This window comes from Nyctereutes procyonoides, unplaced genomic scaffold (genome assembly GCF_905146905.1).
Source record: "Nyctereutes procyonoides isolate TBG_1078 unplaced genomic scaffold, NYPRO_anot_genome, whole genome shotgun sequence".
Lineage (NCBI taxonomy): Eukaryota > Metazoa > Chordata > Mammalia > Carnivora > Canidae > Nyctereutes > Nyctereutes procyonoides.
Window position 1 is genome coordinate 42466265 of NW_026575024.1, and position 22145 is coordinate 42488409.

Sequence of the window (22145 nt, forward strand, 5' to 3'; positions counted from 1 at the left end):
GGCAACATATCAAAATACACATCAAGATACACCTCAGAACACACACACATATATCTCGGGGGTGGTGGTGTTTTTTAAGGAATTGGCTTATGCAATGGCGGGGACTGGCAATTCAGGTAAGAGGTGAGGTGGCAATCTTGAGTTTGGAATCTGTAAGGCAGGTTATTAGCAGGCTGGAAATTCAGGGACGATTTCTATTGTTACAGATTTAGCTCTTCGGGCCTTCAATTGAATAGATGAGGCTCATTCACATCATGGAAGGTAATCTGACATACTTATTCCGTGTCTACTAATATGTCAATCACATCGACAAAACACCCTCACAACAAGGTCTTGACTAGCATTGGACCATGCAATCAGGCACCAAAGCCCAACCAACTTAACACATAAAATGAACCACCAAGGATGGTCATGCCTGATACTTCACAGAGAAAATAGAGTCCTCAGAAAGATGCTTTCTCAACTTCAAGTTCTTAGTTCAATGTCCCATCTCCTCTCTCAGGACTGCTAATATTTGAGTCTGCTGACTACATCCTCCTTCTTGAAGGACCCTTTCTTGGATCCATGTTTCTACCTGCCTCTGGATTTTCCATTTCTTGGAAGCCTCTTGTAAGGATCCTCTTCAGCTTCCATCTTTGAATTACTAGGGTTCCTGCGGGTTCTGTCCCAAGCCCTGTCCTTTCACCCTTGGAATATTCTCAACTTTTCTGGACCATTGACTGGACCATTCACCTAGGACTGCACACACCTAACAATAGCAGGCACCCAACAATATTTTAACCAAATAAGGTCTGCTTTTTGTCTTAGAACAGGGAGTCTAGAGGTAAGCAATTCAGAACTGGTATGGTAGACCCCTCTTCACTCTGCTGTCCTCAGCATATGGCTTTGATCCTCATGTTCAAAGATGGCCACTGCTATAAGTGCAGCGCCGACACCTGCCATGTCTTTGCACCAACTCTTTGGAATCCTACTCATTTACTTATTCAACAAATATTAAATTTCACAATTTACTATGTGCCAACACTCTTCTAGGCACTTGGAATACAGAAATGAAAAGATAGATTACAATCCCTGTTCTTGTGGAATTTACATTCAAATGGTGGGGGGTGGGGAATACAAAGTAAATAAGATAATAGAAAATAAATAATAGAAAGTAAACAAGTGAAAATATGGTATGTTAGATGGTGATGAGCACTATGGAGAGACAGAAAGCAGAGAAGGGACCTAGAAGCTTAGGAGTGTGGAGTAATCTTAGACAGGGTAGTCAGGGGAGGCCTCACTGAAGAGGTGACATCAGTTCTGCACTGAATTGAGAGACGTGTTGGAGCAAACCATTTGGTTGCTTTCCAAACACAAGGAAGCAAGTTGATAATGAAATATACTGTTAACATTTTTTGAAAATTACAGAAATATGAAACAGTCTTTACTAATCCATCAATCATGTGTGTGCATATGTGCAAGTGTATGGCATGGAGTTATAGGTACAGAACAAACGGCAAGGACACAATCCAAACCAATAATAGGGTTTAATTTTGGTGAGGTGCAAAGAATTGCAGGGGGGTCAAGGTGAAGTTTTTTTGTTTTTTTTTTAATCAGGAGAAGACATTCTTAGACAATTTATATAATTAAAATTCATTTAAATTCTTTTTAATTATTAGGCAAAAAGATGATGGGGGCAACAAACACTTATTTTCTTTCTCATATATTTCCAGAGTTGTTTTTTTGTTTCCTAACAAACTTGCAATTTTCTTAATAACCAGGGAAAAAATGCAACAAAGCAATTTCCATTCTGTAATTATTTTTACTGCTCTTTGGCTCAACCAGCAGAATGACCCAGGGCCCATCTGTGTCATGGCTCAGGGCCCAGGGGGCTCCCTCTCCCTTGGCAGGCAGCAAGATGAGCCATCCCCACCACTGCTGCATCTGTGGCTGCCAGCATCACCTTGGCTACCTGCAGAGACACTCCTGCCTTGGCCCCTCGGGTGGGGAGAGCTCCCTCCCCATCAGGTTGCAAGGCCTATTAATATAAGATGAGCAGAGAAGCAAAGGGAGGAAGAACACATAGGGCCAGGCCTTCCAAAGGGGAAGTCCTGTTTCTTCAGTATTGACACCAGGCCGCATGGCGCATCTCCCTGATTAATCTGGCTCCCACAGTTTCTCTCTCTGGAGAAACTTGAGATAAGTTTCCCAGCAGCTGGGGCAAAGGGCAGTTAGATGCAGTGTCTTGTTGCACAACCTTCTCATCGCACTCGTGTTCCAGATCATGGCAGCCACCTTGTTTCTCTCCTACCTCGTTGGTGGAGTTTCTACAAGAGATTATGGAATGGCCTTTAACTACTTCTCTGCCCTCCCAACGTCCTCTGCAACATGTTCTAGAGTCTTGGTTCTAGGTGTCCACATCTATCCCAATGCGGCCTCCTCTTCCCCAAGGGAAGTATGAATGCCTGTAATTGGTTGTAGGAGAGTCATTGGCATCAACTGGCAGATTTACCAGAACACCAACAGTCTCTTTGGCTACTTTATTTGAAGCATAGAATTATGGACTGAGTCTTTTTCCCCTTTCTTTATGAATCTACCTCACCCTGTTATTTATCATGACTCCAGCCTGTAAAGCGTGTGTGTGTATGTTTTGGGATAGCCAATTCTAAAGAAACTACAAATAATGCTGCTCTGTTAACAAGCCTACAACAGTTACACAGGATGAACCTGCTCGCAGAAAGACAGATTCATGGCGCTCATTACTAGGTTTGGTAAGTTCTGACTCTAGCCTTTTCATCGGATATGAATATTTACATTTTTAAAAAAGATTTTTATTTATTTATTCATGAGAGACACAGGGAGAGAGAGAGGCAGAGACACAGGCAGAGGGAGAAGCAGGCTCCATGCAGGGAGCCCGACGCGGGACTCGATCCCGGGACTCCAGGATCACACCCTGGGCCGAAGGCAGCGCTAAACCACTGAGCCACCTGGGCTGCCCAAATATTTATATTTTCTTTAGGAGATAAAAATCAGCTGATGGGAAGTTAAGGCAATGCTGACTTTGTTTGTGAGAAATAAAAACTACTCAGGAGGAGCCGAACCATACTAAAGGCTCATAATTTCTAAATATTCCCTGAAACAAGTTGATAGTCTGGGTTTTTCACATCTTTGTGGAATGCCTCGTTTCGTCTCCACACCGAGATAGAGGAACTTCTACTCAGGAAGGAAAATATTTATTTTCTTTTTTTTCCCCATTTCTGAGGGGAAAATATTTCCAACTTCACCCCCATTATTTTTTATGGTTGCTGAAGTATTTTCATTATATTATCTAAAAGAATCCTGGACTAAATAAAGTAGAAAACCAAAGGCATATGAAATGGTTTCCTGGCCAGGAAGATACTGCAACCATCTCAGGAAAGTTTCTGTCCTCAAGAAAAACAAATGAAATCATGGCCTGCCAAGCCACCTCATGGAATGCAGAAAATACTTTCTGCTCTTTTTTCCTCTGAAAGCTTGGACATGGAGTCACAGTTTATTTGTTGAACACACTCTTCTTGTTTCTTGTAACCATAGACTCTGGTCTAGTGGAGTGTTTCTTGTGTGAGGCTACTGCTGACCCAATATTTATCATTTTAGAAATTTCCATGAGTCATAAAATAAACCTGCAACCGGCAGTACCTTCTATGGGTGTTTCTTTCCTAGTGTTTTTTAAATAAAAGGAAAAACCCTGAATTTGGAATCCAGTGCCCGGCATTTATCATACCACATAGATATTTTCTCCTGAGTGGAGGATCCTCCTGATATTCCAAAGCCATTCCAGGTGTGTTGCCTGCTGCCTGAAGAACGTTCCTGCCCAACAGCCTGGACCCCTGTCCAGAGGGCCAGGCCAGGGCTGGAAAGGAAGCTATAGAGGTTTAAAGGGTGGAAATGACTCACTGGCTCAAGGGGTGGGAGGAAACGGTTTCCGTGGGAGGAAGAATATAAATGAGCAAGTAATTCCTTCCACCTCTAGTGTGGAAAATCTTGTGAGGGGTCCTAAATTTACTGACCAAATGGAAAAAAAAAAAAAAAAAGATTGCAAGATGTGATGTGTGGCCCTCATTTATATGTAAAAATGTGTTACACTAGTGCTGCTTACTCCCTCTATGCTGATCAGCCTCTTTTCCCCAGATGTGGACCAGCTGAGAGAACACCAGCTGGACAATTACAGCAACTTCCTGATTTTGCTGTAAAAACAGGCCCTGTGTCAAGAGTTTATAAATCAGAATTCAGAGGTCTGCTTAATGTTACTAGGATATTCTACTAATTGCAAATATGGTACTAGATACTCAATAACTCTTCTGTATAGTGCAGGCATTACATTTTAGGATCAAAGGGGTTAACCTCATCAACACCTTCACTTTGCAGGTGAGGACAAGGAGGTCCAGAGAGGCGTACCTCCTAAGAGGTCGGACAGCAGTCAAGCGCAGAACTTGTGCCAGTGCTATCAAATACCTTCTTGGAAGACTAGTGATAGAAATACTGGAGTCTTAGTGATAAAAGCAAAACCAGTTATACTAACAGGCACTTCAGTTTCACACGATGGCCATTGTCCCTCGGCTGTTTCCAATGGAGCTGCTCTTGAATATGCTCCAAGTTTCTTCACTGGGTAAAGCTGGGATTTTTTGGCTGAAGAACCCTTTGACATCCTTCTTCCCACTCCCAGAAGGCAAGACTGGAAAGCAAGCCATAACACGCCCCAAAGCAAAAAAACAAAACAAAGCAACAACAAAACTCCTGCACCTACATCTCTCTCAGTATCTTGGTCCATGCAGTCGTTGGTAGAAACATTAGGTGTTTTCCTTCTCCAGTCATCAGTCTCTGAATTGGCCCCCTAGCCATCTCTTCATGCTCATATTCATCAACCTAAGTGAGAAATCATGTCGGTAGTAACAAATGTTCACTTCCTTCCTTTCCAGATGCCTCACTAAGATCTGGTAACACCTCCCTGGTATGATCTCCCCCCATTAGTAGGATCCTGAGAATTCCCACGGGGACCTGGGCCAAGTTTATCTTGGCATTGATCTGTTTTCACTCATGATCTCCTGTGGCAGGGCCCATGACTTATTTATCTTTGTATTCCTGGTAGCTAATGTGGCCATGGCTGGCACACAGTAGGACCCAGTAAACACCTGTCAAATCTAACTGAAAACTTTTCAGAGTGGCCTCCCATGTAAACAAAACACTTGCTTTGCCTCCCAAACATAAACTTTTTTTTCTTTTTCAACACGAGAAATTGTGGGGAGAAACTCCAGTGGTGATAGTAGATGATAGGATGATGCAAACATCTTTTTAAAAGGCCAGGCTGGTTGGATTCCTACTGGTTAGAGTATATTAGATTGAATCATAAGAATGTCCTACTTTGGGGGAACCTGGTTGGCTCAGTTGGTTAGAGCATTCAACTCTTAATCTCAGAGCCATGAGTTCAAACCCCATGTTGGGTGTGGAGCCTACTCAAAGAAAAAAAAGAATATCCTGATTTTGTAGGTCAAAGATAGCTGAATATCATTCATTTCTTAGGTTTAGCCTAATATAACTGAAAATAACATTATTATAAATACATTACTTTATACAGGGGCTATAAATTCATTTTTTTCATTCATCTACCCTGACCTCTTTACCATGATCTACATGGTCCTACGTCATTTGATTATTAGTTATACTTTCAGTCTTGTTTGTGTCCACCCATCCGGGCTCTCCAGGCTCCAGTCACACTGTCTTTCTTCTGTTTTTAGTGACCTCATCCCATCTGCTTGGGATGCTCCCCACTCCTATTATCACACGGTTAGTTGGTCCTTCTCGGCATTTAAGCCTCAGCTTCAATTCTGCCTCTTTCGATGAGACTTCTCTGAGCACTGATTTAAGTGTGTCCTTCCTGTTCCCAATTACCCTCGGTCATATCACCCAGTTTTATGGTCAATAAAGTACTTTTTTGCTTAGTTATGTATTTGCCTAGGATTTAAGCTCCAGGACTGCACAGGAGCCTTGTTTGCCTTATGCTCTGAAGAGCTGACAGGTTGTAGGCCTAACATGAATGTGGAAATGATGGATTCACTAACTTTAAAAATGCAGCAGAACTCCAGAAACCAACATTGCACTGTATGTTAACTACAATTTAAATTTTAAAAAAATGCAGCAGAACTAGTTTTCAAGTATCTTCTTCCCTTGGTTTGCTGATTTCATCATCTAGATACTTTGTACAGTTAGATACTGGCCCTTTCCTGTAACCTTCTCTCTGAAAGTCTTTTCATCTTTTTTTAAAGGTTTATTTATTCATGAGACACATTGAGAGAGAGAGAGAGAGAGAGAGAGAGAGAGAGAGAGAGAGAGAGGCAGAGACATAGGCAGAGAGAGAAGGCTCCTTGAAGGGAGCCCAGTGTGGGACTTGATCCTAGGACCCTGGGATCACACTCTGAGCCAAAGACAGATGCTCAACCACTGAGCCACTCAGGTGCCCCTCTTTGCATCATCTTTACCCTTTCTTGATACATTGAGACAGTGAACTACTTGACATCTTCTCACATCCTTGTTATTTACATATATCCAATCTATTGTCCAGCCCATCCACTGAATCTTTTAGTTCAAGAATATTTTATATTCTTAATGTTTGCAACTTTTCCATGACAGCTCATTTTTGCTTTTGGACTCCCAGTGTTTTCCTTGAGAATATTTACTATTCACATTTTGATTTCTCGTCCTTCTTCTGCTTGAAATTGTTCAGCTTGTTGCCTTTCTTTCATAATGCTGAGATTCCTCCTCTATGAGCTTTACCTATGAACTTAGGGTTTTCGTTGGGCTGGGTTTGTACAGAATACCTGGGGCAGGAATTGAGAATGGGCGCCAGTCCTGGAGGGTCTGGGGGGGGGGGGCGAAGACAGGTGGAGATGTACCAAGCTGGGAAACTTCTAAAGTTGCCCCCTGGGCACCCCCTCCCAACCTCAACCAGGAGGCTGTGCCCTTCCAGATGACTTCTGAGTACCCTCTCCCTTCCACAGTATAACTATTTAGTCCCCAGAGGCAGCGGAGGTGAGAAAGGGGTGAAGGAAAGCTCTGAGCATGGACAACCCATTTGTGTATTGGCACCATCTTTACACACCCCCTCAGAGCTGCCTGGACATTACTCAGTAGGCTTGGCGGTGGGCACTCCACTGGTAATGAGGTTTTCTAGTCCTCCAGTAGTTATGGGATAAGCTAAATGACTTCAAGCTTTCCAGCTTTTAAGAGAAACCCTCTTATTTTTATAATTTGCTGCAGAATTTCTAGTCACTTCATTCCTACTCCTGATTTTAACTTGTGATCACATTCAATCCTTGTACTTCTTTACATTCTGGAAAGTTTGAAGTCATTTAGTCTACCCTTAAATCAAATACTGGATTCCTTTATTTGCCCCTCTCTGATTTTTTTGTGGCTCCTTTTTCCAAGAGTGTAGGAACCTGATCAGAACCGAAGAGAGTACACCATTACTTCTGAAAAATGGGAAGACGATATGGATAGATCCCCAAGATACAGTGCTGAATGAGTGAATAAAAACAAGCTGCAGTCCTACATGCATTGTGAAAGCCATCTGTGTTTTTATAAATGGTCTAGATTGTAAGGTCTGGAAGGTTTCATGCTGCACTGAGAACCAGTGTAGCAGCAAACCAATCTTGGCATATAGATTGTGGGGGAGGAACTGCAGGACTGTTCATTCATCCCTACCTTGAGTTTCCTTTTTAGAGTTTTTCTCAAACTTTTCCTGAAACATGCAGTTTAATGGATGGGCTTCAGGACAGTCCACAAACTCCCTGAAAACGTACGCCATGCTTTGTGAGGAGGAGCAAACACCGACTTTTCTAGAGAAAGGGTCTATACTTTTCACTGGAACCTCAAAGGGCACATATGGCCCAAGAGTGGTAAATAATCACTGGTCAGGAGTGTTGTGCTTCTTTCTGCTCCATTTTCTTATGGTCTAATTCAAGTAGTACACTAGTAACTAAAAACATGTATTGATTATTCAATTTTTAATGTTATAAAATAGCAGTATATGACTTTTACTTTACCATGAAGACTAATAGAAAAATCAATAGTGTTACCATGTGGTACTGCTTCATTCTCATGAATGTACTTAAATATATTTAGCCCTTTCCTAAAATAGAGGTCTAGGCCCTTGGGGTAGCCATTCCAAGAGGACCCAGCTACGATAAAGGAATGTCCAGAATGTATTTTTGACAGCTTCCATTTACTTTGTTTTATATAAACCCCCTCTGTGGTGTTAAGGAAGCAACAAGAGGTACCTCAGTTCTTTTGTTCAGCATCATGTATGACTGATGTGTCTGGCGGTCTGGTAGTAAAGGTCCTGGGCTTGGGATCAGATCACTTACTCCTCTGCGTTCCTAAGGAACATTTCTTCACCTTGCCTCATCTGTAGAATGGGAGTAAATAATATCTACCCACGGGCAGTCGCTGCTGGTTATCTCTCTATACCCACTTTCCCCTGCTTCCCTGGTAGAGGAACTCCATAATTTCTAAGCTGAGCACATTGTGGCTCAGAGAACAGACCACATTTCCCAGTCTCCCTTGCAGCCACATACTACATTTGGGTCAATGAGATAAAAGTGGAAGCCCTGGCTGGCACTTCTGGGAAGTTTCTTTGAAAGGAAAGGGGTAGGGTGACCTGGGTGGCTCAGTGGTTGAGCATTTGCCTTTGGCTTGGGCAGTGATCCTGGGGTCCTGGGATTGAGTCCTGCATGGGGCTCCCCGCAGGGAGCCGGCTTCTTCCTCTGCCTGTGTCTCTGCCTCTCTGTGTCTGTCATGAATAAAAATAAACAAAATCTTTGAAAAAAATAAAATAAAATAAAAGGAAAGGGGTAGACTTCAGGTTTACCCATCCTGCATGTAAAGAGCTTAGAAGCTGCCACTTTCTCCTAACAAGTAAAAAGCTGAACAGAAAACTCTTCTTGGATGCGTAAGAGAGGCGAACTGCTGTGCCCCAAACTGTTGACAAGACAGGCCAATACAGGGAATTGTGGCTTACCAGAGCAGAGACTCACAAGTAGAAACCACCAGGCCTGGTAGGAAAAGTTGAATTGTAAGTGACAAATTGCTGGAGGCTCAATGTGGACAAGTCTGGAGTTAGGAAGCTGGGGAGAGTCAGTCATAGGGCCGCCCCCACCCCCCACCCCATGCCACACGTCTGTTTCACCTCCTGAAGCCTGACCAGCTTCCCACAGTAAATGTCAAATAAAAACCCCCTCTTGCTTTCAGAATTCCAGAATGGGGAGGGGAGGAGGAAGGAACCATTTTGAATACACAGAGCCCAGTGTACTAACAAGGTCCGCCCAGAGGAGAAACTAGTTACCAAAACCTAAGTGATTGGGGAAAAAAGACACTCACCTGGAGCCCACTCTAACTATCCTGTCCCACTGAAGGGCAGGGTTTGGTGTGAAGAGGATGGGGGGGAGTGGGGGCTGTTTCTAAGAAACACTTGTGAAGTTCACAGTCCAGGGGCAGAGGCTCAGTAAAAATGAGACCAAATCATAGCACTGTAGAATGCCTCCCCCTTCTCCACTTCACCACATCACTAAAGGACTACTTACTGCTGTTCCTTTCATCCAGTGCATGATGTCCAGCTACCAAGAAAAAACTGGAAAGCATACCAAAAGACAAAACAAACAAGACCCACAGAAATCAAGAATGCCTTTGATGGGCTTATTAGTAGACAGGGCACGGAGGAGAAAAGAATTTCTGAGCTGGAAGATACATCCACAGAATCCTCAGAACCAAAAAGCAAAGACAACAAAGACTGAAACAAACAAACAAACCAACCCCAGAACAGAATATCCAAGGAATGTAGGACCACTACAAAAGCTATAAGATACACAAAATGGGATTACTAGAAGAGAGAAAGGAGACTTTCACCACATTATTATTGTCATACATCAAACCAAACCACAGACCAAGAAAAGTCAAGGGCACACCAAGCAGGATGAACACAACACGAAACAAAACACAGCACCCAGGTATATCATTTGCAGATTTACAGAAAATCAAGGATTTTTTTAAAATTCTGAAAGAAGAGGAGAAAAACAATACTACCTATAGAGGAGTACACAATTAGTGACTCCTCAGAGGACTGAACTGGGACTATGAGATTAGACCGTAAGGGTGCTCAAGGGGAGAGGGAACAGGTGAATTTACAGGAAGGCAGGTGAGAAATTACAAATAGTTTTCCTATACTGTTTACTGACAGGGTCATGTCCTCTTGGGGCTGGGGAGCGGGGTGTGTTTTTTTCCAGGTTATTAACATACATCTCTCTTCAAACTCCTCATTAATATGATTGACTCTTCCTTGCCACTCATATTGTTGGTTTTTTCCTTCTTTTTAAAAAGATTTCTTTGGAAGAGAGAGCACGAGAGAGAGCACGAGAATCTCAACCAGATACCCTGCTGAGTGCAGAGCCGATTGTAGGATTCCATCTCATGACTCTGAGATCAGGACCTGAGCTGAAACCAAGGGTTGGTCACCCAACTGACTGAGCCACCCAGGCACCCCTCATATTATTGGTTTTAAATGAAAGTGCCTATATGTTCATACCAAATGTGAAAAATATTCTAACTTTGTTTTTTTTTTTTTTTTAAATGTTCTAACTTTGACATGGAATAGATCCATCTCATATTTAGGAGACCTTTTGGTAAAAACTTTCCCTCTGTGGCATGAGGAAGGATAGAAAGATCTAGAAAAGTTATGTGTAAAGGCAGAGGTTAAAGTATATTGGCCTCTTAAAAATGGAGGCTCATTGTAGGTTACAGTGAAGTGATATAGAAGTTTGCTTTCTATATTGTAAAACATTTTAGATATTGGTTCACTTACTGAACATGTATTAAACACCTATTATACATCAGGGACTATGAAAATCCATTTAAGGTACATCCTAAACAGCCCCTGTCCTTGAAGAACTCTCAGTCTAAACTGGCTGTGGTGGCAACTGTTATATAAACAATTACAGAGCTACATTAACATTAGGGAAAATCCTAAGACCTCACTACTCAAAGTATGGGTTGAGGACCAGACCAAGCCTCTAAAGCCCCTGAATTTGCATTTTAACAAGATCCTCAGGTGATCTGGGTGCTCATCAGGATTTGAGAAGCAATGAACTGTAGGATTATAGACGAAACCACTAATGATCCCTTGAGAAGTGGTGAGAGGTCTTCAGAATGGAGGGGTAATAGGAACGTTCCTGGCTGAAACACTAACAGGTCCGTAATTATGGGAGCTAGAAAGAGTAATAAGGGTTCTGGAATGAGAAGTTTAGTCTGAAAGAAGATTGAGCACTTTGGGAGATGTGGGAGACGGAGCAGCAGAGGTCTGAGGCCAGAGGCAGAAGGGCCAGAATGGCCTGCTTATTAGGAAGCGTTAGAAAATTTTAAGCAGGAAAAGTGACAAGATCAGATTCTTCTATCAGGATATACCATGGTGGTAGGATGAAGGATGAAATGCAGGGGAGAGGTGAAAGCGGGCAGATTTTTATCCTTTAATAAGCAGGCTCCAACTTCGTGCTAGAAAGGAAATCTTTGAGGACTTTAGAAGTGGAGGGGCCACTGAGTCCCTCGGAGAGAAACAAAAAGTTCCAGCTGCAGGTGGATACAGATGGGTTCTTTCTTCTCAAAGTGCGATGCCCAACAGCTTTATTATATTAGCATTATCTGGAAATTATTAGAAATGCAAATCATGGCGTCTTAACTCAGATATACTGTCAGAAACTCTGGGGCCGGGACACCCAAATCTTTACCAAGCTCTTTTTCAATCTTGAGAGCTTGAGAGCACTGCTCTAGTCTGCAAAAATCTCATAGCAGGTGGTAAAGGCTTAGAATTGCCACAAACTTACTTCCTTTCTTGAAAAGAATTAAAAAAGAAAAAAAGGAGGAGGGTAATGAGAACTAAGTTTCTATGTTGAATGGGCAGAACAAAAGCCACACAATAGTCTAGATTTCATATAGTGCCCAGAAAAAAAAAAAAAAAAGATAAAAACACGCACACAAAAAACCGTCTTGTCCCAAAGCCTCACATTTGGAGAAATAAAATAATTTTGGTAGAGGCCGTGATGTTCTCGGTAGCCTCAATTAAGTCAAACTTAAACTAAGTAATCATGCCAGTTGTAAATTCTTTGTTCCCTTCGCTGCCCACAACAACGGCCTCAGGAAAAACACTGGGATTCCTTTTGGCCCTCTCAAAACTGTGCTTCTGATGGAACCGTCTATTAAACAAAAAATTCAACCCTAAATTAAAAGCCCCCAAAACGGAGCGGCGGGGCTGGCGCCGTCGTCCCAGGAAAACGCCCCCGCTTCCCAGCCACACCCCTGCGGACCGCCGCGCCTCCTTCCCGGGCTGTTCCCAAAGATAAATAAATCACTCCTTGTTTTTTCCAGACCTGAAATTAGCGGTGACTCACAGAGTACTCTGAATGGCCACAGTCGCCTGGGGAAGAAGGAAAAATGTGCAGATCTTTCCCTCACGCGAGGGCCCGCCGTGCCGGGCTGGGCCAATCAGGGGAGGATGGCGGGAATCGCACCAAAGTAGGTAAAAAATGCGGGACGTGCTCCCGGCGCTGCGGCCCGCGCCTGGGCTCCCCGGGTCCTCCCTCGGTCTCCCGCCCCGGGGAAGCGGCCCCCCTCGGCCCCCCTCGGCCTCCCCCTTCCTCCACCCCGCTCCCTCGCGCCCTCCATCCCCCTCCTCCCCGTCCTCCCAGGCCCCGCCCCCGGCGCGGCGCACACCTGCCAGGTGGCTACTTCCACGTTGGGGCAGCGGCAGCGCAGTGGGCGGGGCGCAACGCGACTCCGCCCCCCCCGGCGGGGGGAGGAGGGCGCCCGGTCCTCGCCGGCAGGTGCCGTCCCTATCTCTGCCGCCACGTCCCGAGCAGAGGAGGGAGGCCCCACCGCACAGGCCTGAGCCGGTGAGAGGGGCGCGCGGGCCCCCGTCCCCGGAACACGAGGCAGAGCCCTCCGCCCGCTCCCCGGGCGCGGCGCGGCCTGGCCGCCGGTTGCGTGGCAACGGCAGGGAGCGCGTGACGTGCGCAGCCGCGTTGGGGCTCGGGGCTCGGGGCTCGGGGCTCGGGGCTCGAGGCGCGCGCCCCGCCCCGCACCGCCGCGCCCCGCCCCGCCCCGCCGCGCCCCGCCCCGCCGCGCCCCGCCCCGCCCCCCGGCAGGCTCGCGCCGCGCGTCGCCTGCTCGCTGCGTCTGTCGCTGGCTCTGCGGTGCGGAGGTCGCTCTGCTAACTCGGCGCCGGCCGGCCCCCTCCCGCGTCCCTGCGACCGACCGCGGCGGCGAAGATGGTGAGTGGGACGGAGCCTGAGACGCGGGCTGAGGCGGCCGGGGCGGCGGGGCGCTGCGGTCGGGGCTGGGGCGCGGGGGACCGAGCCCGGCTGCAGCCCCCGGGCGCCGGAGGGCGTCTGGGCTTCGTCGCTCGCCTGCGCTGCGAGGCGGCCGGCGGGAGCATCGCGCCCGCGGCTCCTCCCGCCCGGGCCTGGGGACGACCTGCCGCGACCGCGCGCCGCCCCCCCCCCCCGCCCCGCGGTGACGCCCCCGGAGTCCGCCGGCAGCCTGGTGGGCGCCGGGCGGTCAGGGGCTGGTGCGAGCTTCGGCCCATCTCCTCAGGAACGTGAGGCCTTTATCGAGCAGCCCTGGAGGGCGGGCGGATCGCTGCGAGCGCGACCCCGGCGGCATTAAGAGCCGGGTGGCCTCGCGGCCGCTTCGTCCGCCGTCTCTGGCCGCGGCGCTCGTCGCGCCGGGCGGCTGCTCCTTAACCCTTCCCTGCCCGGCCTCTCCTCGTAAGCTCAGACTTTTCCCTTTACCAAAGTGGACAGTTCGGCTCTGCCAGAACTTCGGGTGCGAGCAGTGGGCCTGATGCTGGGATGCTAGTAAAAGCGAATGGATCCGCCTTTTGAAAGCGCGTTGAATTATCCTAGTCCCTAAAAAGTGAATATGCTCTTATACTATAGGGGATGGACGCTTGGCCTGATTCGTTTATTTTCCACTCTGAACTGTCTGTCTAAGACAGTATCCTTAACCGCACCATCAAGTAGAACATTTCGTCGTTTTCTTTAGTCTGCACTCGCTGTTACCATTTTTGGTCAATGATTTGCAGGCAAAGGCTTACCAGACTTTGCTAGAAATATTACACTGTTATTGCATCTGTCTGCCTGGAAGCAGTTGGTACCAGTTTACTGGCACACAGAATGTTTTCGCTGAATGGCAATTTTGGTTTTCTTAAGGTAGTGCAAGGAAGAAAAAGAGATTAACCAGTAGTTTCTTGACTAAGGAGATGTAGTAGGAACTTAATAGTGTTGAGTTTTCTGTTCTTCTTTGGTTTAATTCTGTAAGCTACAAAGAGGAGCAGCGTCTTAAGACTTTTTTAGACCTCTGTAAGATTAGACATGTATATGCTACTTTATATTGAAAGAGTTGATCTAAGGGTTTTGATTTAATCCAAGGGTCTCATAAATTTAAGACCATCCATTCTAATGAAACTGCTTTGAAGTGGGCTGGAGCCTGCTTTAGGTTCTTTTGATTTGACTTTTTTTTTTTTTTTACAGACTTTATCTTCTATTTGAAAACAAGACCAGGCATTTTAACTTTAGTTAAATTTTAGTTCAAGCTTAACTGTCACATTTCTGTGCACGCAAATGAAATGAAGAAAGGGTCTGTTTTATTTACTAGTTTTTGCAAGAGGAAGAGAACTAAAATCAAGATGAGTGGGTTTTAGGGGGCACCTGGTGGCTCAGTGGTTGAGCATCTGCCTTCGGCTCAGGTCGTGATCCCCCCATCCCACCCCCCCCCCTGGGATTGAGTCCCACGTTGGGTTCCCTGCAGGGAGCCTGCTTCTCCCTCTGCCTGTGTCTCTGCCTTTCTCTCTGTGTGCCTCATGAATAAATAAATAAAATCTTAAAAAAACAGACAAACATAAGTGGGTTTCAGATACATCTCAAACTTACTGGCCTTAGGCAGGTCAAGAAGACCTTACAAGCTCCTGTTGTTTGGATGCTTGCAAATAGAGTTCAGAATACAGACGGACCATTTGTAAAGGTTACTTTTGTTAGCCTTATGAGCACAGAACATCTCCTTTCAGTGTCGGCCAGTAGAGGGTATTATGAAGATTGAAAGTTCTTTTATCTTTTATTCTAGATTTTAGCACTCTACCTCTATATTTGAAACTGAGGTTCCAAGTTTCTAAAGTTTTTGGTTGTTGTTGTTGTTACAGTTAAATTTTAGGGGTTGACCAGTCGTTTAAGCATCCACGTCTTGATTTCGGCTCAGATCATCTCAGGGTTGTGAGATCCAGTCCTGGGTTGGGCTCAAAGCTGGGCGTGAACTTACTTAAGATTCTCTTCCTCTCCCTCTGCCCTTCCCCAACCCCTATTTGAGTTTTCTCTGAAGGGTGGGGGGGGGGGTTGGAATTCTTTTTAGCTGCTGATAGGTTTGTTCTGCATTAACAAAATCACTTCTGGTACTCACCAAGCTTTCTGGAAGCACTTGGGAATAAAAGCAATTTGAAACCAACTCAAAAGATCACTTTTGGGCACTTTCAGATGAGATTTCATGTTTTCAGAATCTCACTTTACCGTGCCAAAAAAAAAAAAAAAAAAAAAGCCTGCCTACACAGGAACCACATCTACCCACTCCAGACAAAACTTTGGAGTGTGTGTGTGCACGCGCCCTGAACATGCCGGTGTCCTCCTAAAAAGATTATTTACTAGTCTACCATTAAGTTCCTAGGTTTATCTGCTCAGTAGTTCTTTTGTTGGGTAAGGATCAAGACATTACACATAGACTTGCCTAGTGCCTCTTGTAACCAATGGCATATGACGTTTATAGCATACTCTCTGGCTCTCCGGGAGTAGGAGTATAATGTTGACCTTGAAATAGGTAAAAGTCTGTATGATAATTCAGCTTTGCCCCAGTCAGAACTCTGCTGTAACAAACTGAGCTAATTGGCTCAGGATGAATTACAAATGCATTCTACCACTATGATTAGGAAAAATACCTTTACTTATAGTAATGTAGTGGAATAGGTTGGGCATGTGTTCATGTGCCTATTTAACATGAAAAACAGACTGTAAGGGATTGATTGACTTGTGACCTTTTTTGACTCCACATCAAGTTTTAACATAATTTACAAATTAATTTTGAAGCATGTTAAGCAGAGTACGCAGAAATAACAAGTCTTTTTGTATGAAAAATGAAAATTTTTTTTTGCTGTATTTCAGGTTTCTATGTTACCATTACAGCTAAATCTGCATCATCTTCTGCATCCCATTCTCTTCCTGCCCCAGAGATAACCATTCCTGTGTCAAAGACATAATGTACTGGTCAGTTAAGGAGATGACTTTTTTAAGGCTATTGCAATTGGGAGAACATTAGTTAATAAGGAATGTCTAAAAAAAAAAAAAAAAAAAAAAAGACAAGGACCTGGGGCAAGTAAAACAGGGAGTCGTGAGGAACCACACAGGTCTTATCACAATAAACAAGGGCAGGATCTTTTCCTTACCAGTTTCCCAAAACGCAAAATGATGGAAGTGGATTTCTTAACCATCACTGATTTCCAGGAGCGCAAGGCTCAGGTGAACTTTAACATAATCAACTGAAATTAAAGTATTTCGTTCTCATTGATATTTCCAGATCTTTAGCTATGTATGTTTGCAGCCGAAATAATATATACTGTTTTGATGTGATCTTAAATTTCGTATAAATGTTATATGCTTTAGGTATCCTTTTGCAACTTGGTGAGTTTTTTGGGGAGGGAGATGATTTTTTGTTTTACCTGTAGCTATGGTTCTTTATATTAACCGCTAAATAGTTTCCATATTGTGACTATGTAAGTTTATCCATTCCCCTATTGATGAACATTTCCCCAGTTTTTCATCATTTTATCTTTCTTTTGTCTATGTAAACAGTTTTGCAATTGACAGTTTCCATATTTTATGTTACTTATGTTGCCCCAGTGAGTGTGTTCTTGGTATAGACCCAAAAGTGGAAGCCCTGGATTGGAGGGTGTGTGTTTATATTTTTTACTCTAAGTAGTTCTAAGTTTGCATCCTATTTATCATCCTGTTTCTCCATTTCTTTTCACCACTTGGTATTATGAATCTTAAAACCTTTGCCAATCTGATGGGTGTGAAAATAACTTCTTACTCTTTTAATTTGTATTTCTCTTCATTAGTACTAAAGTATCTTTTTATGTTTATAGCAGCCTGTGTTTTTACATGCATGTCCATCTGGTGAACCTGACATTATGTACTTATCATGTCTTCATCTAGGCTTATTTGTGGAGTCATAAAGTAAATCCAGTGTTAAAATCTTTAAGAATGTGATTGTCAATGTCAGAACTGCATACTGAGGGCTGATATCTTTCTCTAGAACCTCCATTTTTTTCATGCCTCTTAAGCTGCTAAGTAAGAGAAGTTAAATACCCTTCATTCTAGCCACTTGACATTGTCAGGCCCTGGTAGTGGTGGAATGCAGAAATGATCCAGGATAGAGTTCCATCTTTGAGAGAGGCCATGGAGATTAACGTCCTCTACTTATCTCTTTTTCTTGGGTAATTCATCCAGCCAGATGTTAAAAACAAACAAGCACTGGGGAATATATGGAAAAATCTCAGTGCTTTCCACTCAATTTGTGTGTGAACTTAAAATTAAAATGTCCCTAAAAAAAGAAAGTCTACTAAAAAAGAAACAAAACAAATAATTGTGACTATTTTTCATCAGTAGAATTGGTTTTAATCGAGCTGAGGTTTAACTTAATATCCAGGAAGACTCCAGACATTTTCATTTTTATGTTAATGTAACTTTATTTCAGTAATAACTAAGTTCTTTGCCATGAACACCATAATTGAAATTAGAAAAAAGTCTCAAAACTTGAAAAACTGTGGATTTAACGCATATAAGGTGCTTTTATGCCAAGTAACTAGGCATAGTCTCTTTATTGTATTGCTTGCAATTTACATACCAAAACCACAAAGCCTACTAAAGGAGTAGAAGATTATTACTCACAAATTTGAGCTTCCTTCCCTTGTAGTATATCCCTCTCTACAGTCCATGAAAGACACACTCAAAAGATTTACACTTAACACTTCAGAAATATTTTAATCACAGTTTTTTATCTTTCCCTGCCTCCTTGTCTTGATGTTGGAAGTGAGTTGTCACTTGGCATTGTTGTGTTGCTGTTTATTTTTCTTGAAATTTTACCTTGGGAGAAGTATAGCAAAATAAACATCAGATTGGTACATTTCAGTAATACTTTGACAAACGAGTTACTTAATTCATCTTGGGGTCTTCTGTATAAAGATCCTCCATGGCGTTGAGTAGTTTTTAGTCTAGAGTGATTCTTAACTCTTTAAAAACTCTTCTGGTAGTTGGCATCATAATGCTTATGTGTTTTACCCTATTCCTTGATTTGCTTTGGTGTATGTTAAAATTGAAGAATCAGTTTTTTGTGTAAATCTTTAAAAAACAGTTGACTTAAATAAAAATGTTAAAACTCAGCTTTTAATTTGTAGTTGAAAGTATGAAAAGGCAGAGAAAAAGCTGAGATTTTGGTTTTAGCATGAGAGAGGAGTGTCAATGAATTCTTGTTGTAACTGGGCATAGGATGAGCACTTCAAAGACAAACTCAGTGTATAAGATAGCAGGAACCCTACATTTGAAATTAATTTGTCCTGTGTTCTTTTGGATTACATCAAAGAAAGACTATGTACTCTTTTCCATATTTTTGTGTTACTTTATAGGTTATTACTCCTGTTTGCCTTATTACAGAAAATAAAGATGAGTTTCCTACTCGTATTCTTGTATTAGCATGTTTTCAGAAAAAAAAAACATCCACCTGTAACAAATTGGCGTTTATTGTAAAATGGTTTCATGTGGTACATTTTTATGGTGGTGGAATTTTTGTGTACTGATAGAGCTAAAACTAAAGTGCAGGCAAATACAGGTAAGACTCCTTCAGTTTGCTAGGAAAGAATCTGTTACGTCAGTTTTTTTGAAGCTCTAGAGCTCTGAGGATTTCTCAAATCATTGAAACCTTGTTTTAAGAATGTTGTAAGTGGGTGCCTGAGTGGTGCAGTCAGTTAAGCAGCTGACTCTTGATTTCCGCTCAGGTCATGATCTCAGGGTTCTGGATCAAGCTCCACATTGGGCTCCACAGCGTGGAGTCTGCTTGAGATTCTCTGTCTCTCCCTCTCCCCCTCCTTTGCCCCCTCCCACTTGTGCTCGCTCTCTCTCTCTCTCTCTCTCAAATTTTATTTATTTATTTAAAGATTTTACGACAGGGAGAGAGAGAGAGAGAGAGAGAGAGAGAGAGAGAGAGAGAGGGGCAGAGACACAGGCAGATGGAGAAGCAGGCTCCATGCAGCGAGCCTGATGTGGGACTCGATCCCAGGACCCCAGGATCACGCCCTGGGCCGAAGACAGGCGCTAAACCACCGACCCATCCAGGGATCCCTCAAATTTTAAAAAAATTTTACAAAAATGTTGTAAGTAATCTTGAAACCATTGTTATTGAATAGAAATAAAATGCAAGTTAAAAAAAAGGACATAAAAGGCAAGTTACATGTGTACTTATAAATCTTCTAATAGCCCCACTAAAAAAGTACCAAAAAAGGTGAAATTTATGTAACCCAATATATCATATCCACATTTAATCAATATAAAATTTAGACATTTCACATTTTTTCATATAAATTATTTGAAATCTAGTATATATTTTACAGTTATAGCACATCTCAATTCAAATGCTCAATTTTCATCAGAAGTATTTGATAGGTATCTAGATATATATTTTACACTTGAAAAGTAGATTCACATGCCTGAGTTACTCAGAGCATGCTTACAAGTTTTCTAGTAATGGAATTGATAATCAACTTAAAATTTCACTTAATTGGGATGCCAGGGTTGCTCAGTGGTTTGACACCTGTCTTCAGCCCAGGGCATGATCCTAGGGTTTCAGTATCGAGTCCCACATCAGGCTTCCTGCATGGAGCCTGTTTCTCTCTCTGCCTGTGTCTCTAATGACTAAATAAATAAAATATTTTTTTAAAAAATAAGATTTAAGTTAATTAAAATATAATTTAAACATACAGTTCCTCAGTCACACTAGCAATATTTAATGGACTCACTAAACCACATGTAGTTAGTGGCAACTTTAATGAACCAGCCTCACACTTTGTGGATTAGCCTATTTAATTTGTAAAGGGAAGTTAACATGGGTACCAACACTGTGTTATGGTACTTATTAAGATACCTTGTAGAACTAAGCTATTGATCTCCTTAAGATAGGGTTTATGTATTTCAGTAGCAAGATGCGTCTCTCATGGTAGGCCCACAACAAATGTTCCTGAAAGAGCATGAAGGGGTGATTGAGAGGGCATTTGTAATTATAACAGGGACAGGTTCCCATGGATATGAATTTCTTTAATTTTTATACTTTCTATTCCCACATACTTTTTAATACAATGGAAATTTAGTTTTAAGTACTAAACTAATTGAATATACCTCCCCTTTGTATACTGCATTACAATTTGATTTGAGTATTACAGTGAAAATACTTTGAGATAAGACAAATATTATTAGAGTAGTACCTTTAAAATAATTCTGGCATACAGACAAACCTCTCAGTAAATGCCAGTGCCCTTCTTCCCTTAAGAATGAAACTGAATGGGGACACCTGGGTGGCTCGGTTGATTAAACATCCTACTCTTGATTTTGGCTCAGGCTATCATATCATGGGTCATCAGATCAAGTCCAGAGTTGGGCTCCGTGTTGGGTGTGGACTTTTTCTCTCCCTCTTCCCCTTCCCCCTAAAAAAATGAAAACTGAATGGTATTTGGTGCTCATTGAGACATCCTGAACCATGGAAAAGCACTTGAAAGCCTAACAAATGAAGGAAAGAGGACAAATTAATGCCTTAGAGAACTTCTAAGTATTTATTATGTGTCAGGCATTGTGTTATACCTTCTCTCTTTCAATCCTTATAGCAACCCGATGAGGTAGATACTGTTATCATTTCTGTTAAACTATACAGAGAAGTGGTTAAGGGCATGGTCTCAGAGTGGGGCTGCCTAGGATTTTTGAATTTTGGCTCTGCCACCTATTAACTATGGCCTTAGATAAGTTACTGATTATTCTGTGCCTCAGTTTCATCATTCCTCCAGATGGGTGTACCTACTGTCATGTCAGTTTGGGTGATGCATGCAAGTAGTTTAAAAGCAATGCTTCCTATATAGTAAAGTGTTTATCAGTATTGGATGAAATGACATTAAACAACTTTAGATCCTAATTAGATTAACAGTCTTTTTTCTTTATATTCTGGTAACACCATCACATGCTTTAGCAATTGTAGATAAAATGAAAAGGGTGGAAGGAGTGCATTAGAACGTATTTCCAGTTGTTTTATTATTTCTTTAAACTAATGTTATTTTATTTGGATTATATATGATCAACTTCTTTTTACAATTGACTTTTAAATTTTATTTTTCAGGTGACTTAAAAAATTGTAGTATAGCTGACATACAATATTATGTTATTGGTTTTGAGATATATAAGGCATATAATGAAAAGTTTGGCAATTATGTACATTATGAAATGCTCACTATAAGTGCTTACTATCAGTCATTATACATTATTGACTGTATTCCCTATGCTGTGCTTTACATATCTGTCCTTACGTATTTTATAATTGGAAGCTTGTGCCTCTTAATCACCTTCACCTATTTCACCCATCTCCTCTCCTTTCCCCTCTGGCAGCATTCAGTTTGTTTTCTGTATTTATGACTCAATTTCTGTTGTTTGTTTTTTTGTTTTTTTTAGATTCCACATGTAAGTGAAATCATATGGTATTTGTCTTTTCCTGTCTGACTTATTTTACTTAGGATAATACCCACTAGGACCATCTGTGTTGTCAGGAATAGCGAGATTTCATTCTTTTCCATGGTGGAGTAATATTTCATATATACCATATCTTTTTTATCCATCTATCCATCAGTGGATACTTAGGTTGTTTCCATATCTTGGCTATTATAAATAATGTTGCAATAAGCATAGAAATGTATGTATCTTTTTGAATTAGTATTTTTGTTTCCTTCTAGTAAATACCCAGAAGTG

At 42.6% G+C, this 22145-nt stretch overlaps 2 protein-coding genes across 4 annotated transcripts in view; one reads left to right on the forward strand and one right to left on the reverse strand.

Annotated features, from left to right (window-relative positions):
• The window catches only part of BFSP1 (beaded filament structural protein 1), a 68234-nt gene extending 55341 nt beyond the window's left edge, over positions 1 to 12893 (reverse strand). The window contains exon 1 of one of the 2 annotated variants that reach the window (XM_055304643.1): positions 12769 to 12893. The gene's annotated coding sequence lies outside the window, so the exon portion shown is untranslated. The remainder of the gene's footprint in view (positions 1 to 12768) is intronic. The other variant, XM_055304632.1, reaches the window with a different exon arrangement.
• DSTN (destrin, actin depolymerizing factor) overlaps positions 12448 to 22145 on the forward strand; it is a 38018-nt gene continuing 28320 nt past the window's right edge. The window contains exon 1 of one of the 2 annotated variants that reach the window (XM_055304657.1): positions 12448 to 12570. In XM_055304657.1, coding sequence (XP_055160632.1) covers positions 12490 to 12570 — 81 coding nt within the window. In that variant the 5' untranslated portion in view covers positions 12448 to 12489. Of the gene's footprint in view, positions 12571 to 13174; positions 13326 to 22145 lie in introns of those variants that run through there. The other variant, XM_055304663.1, reaches the window with a different exon arrangement.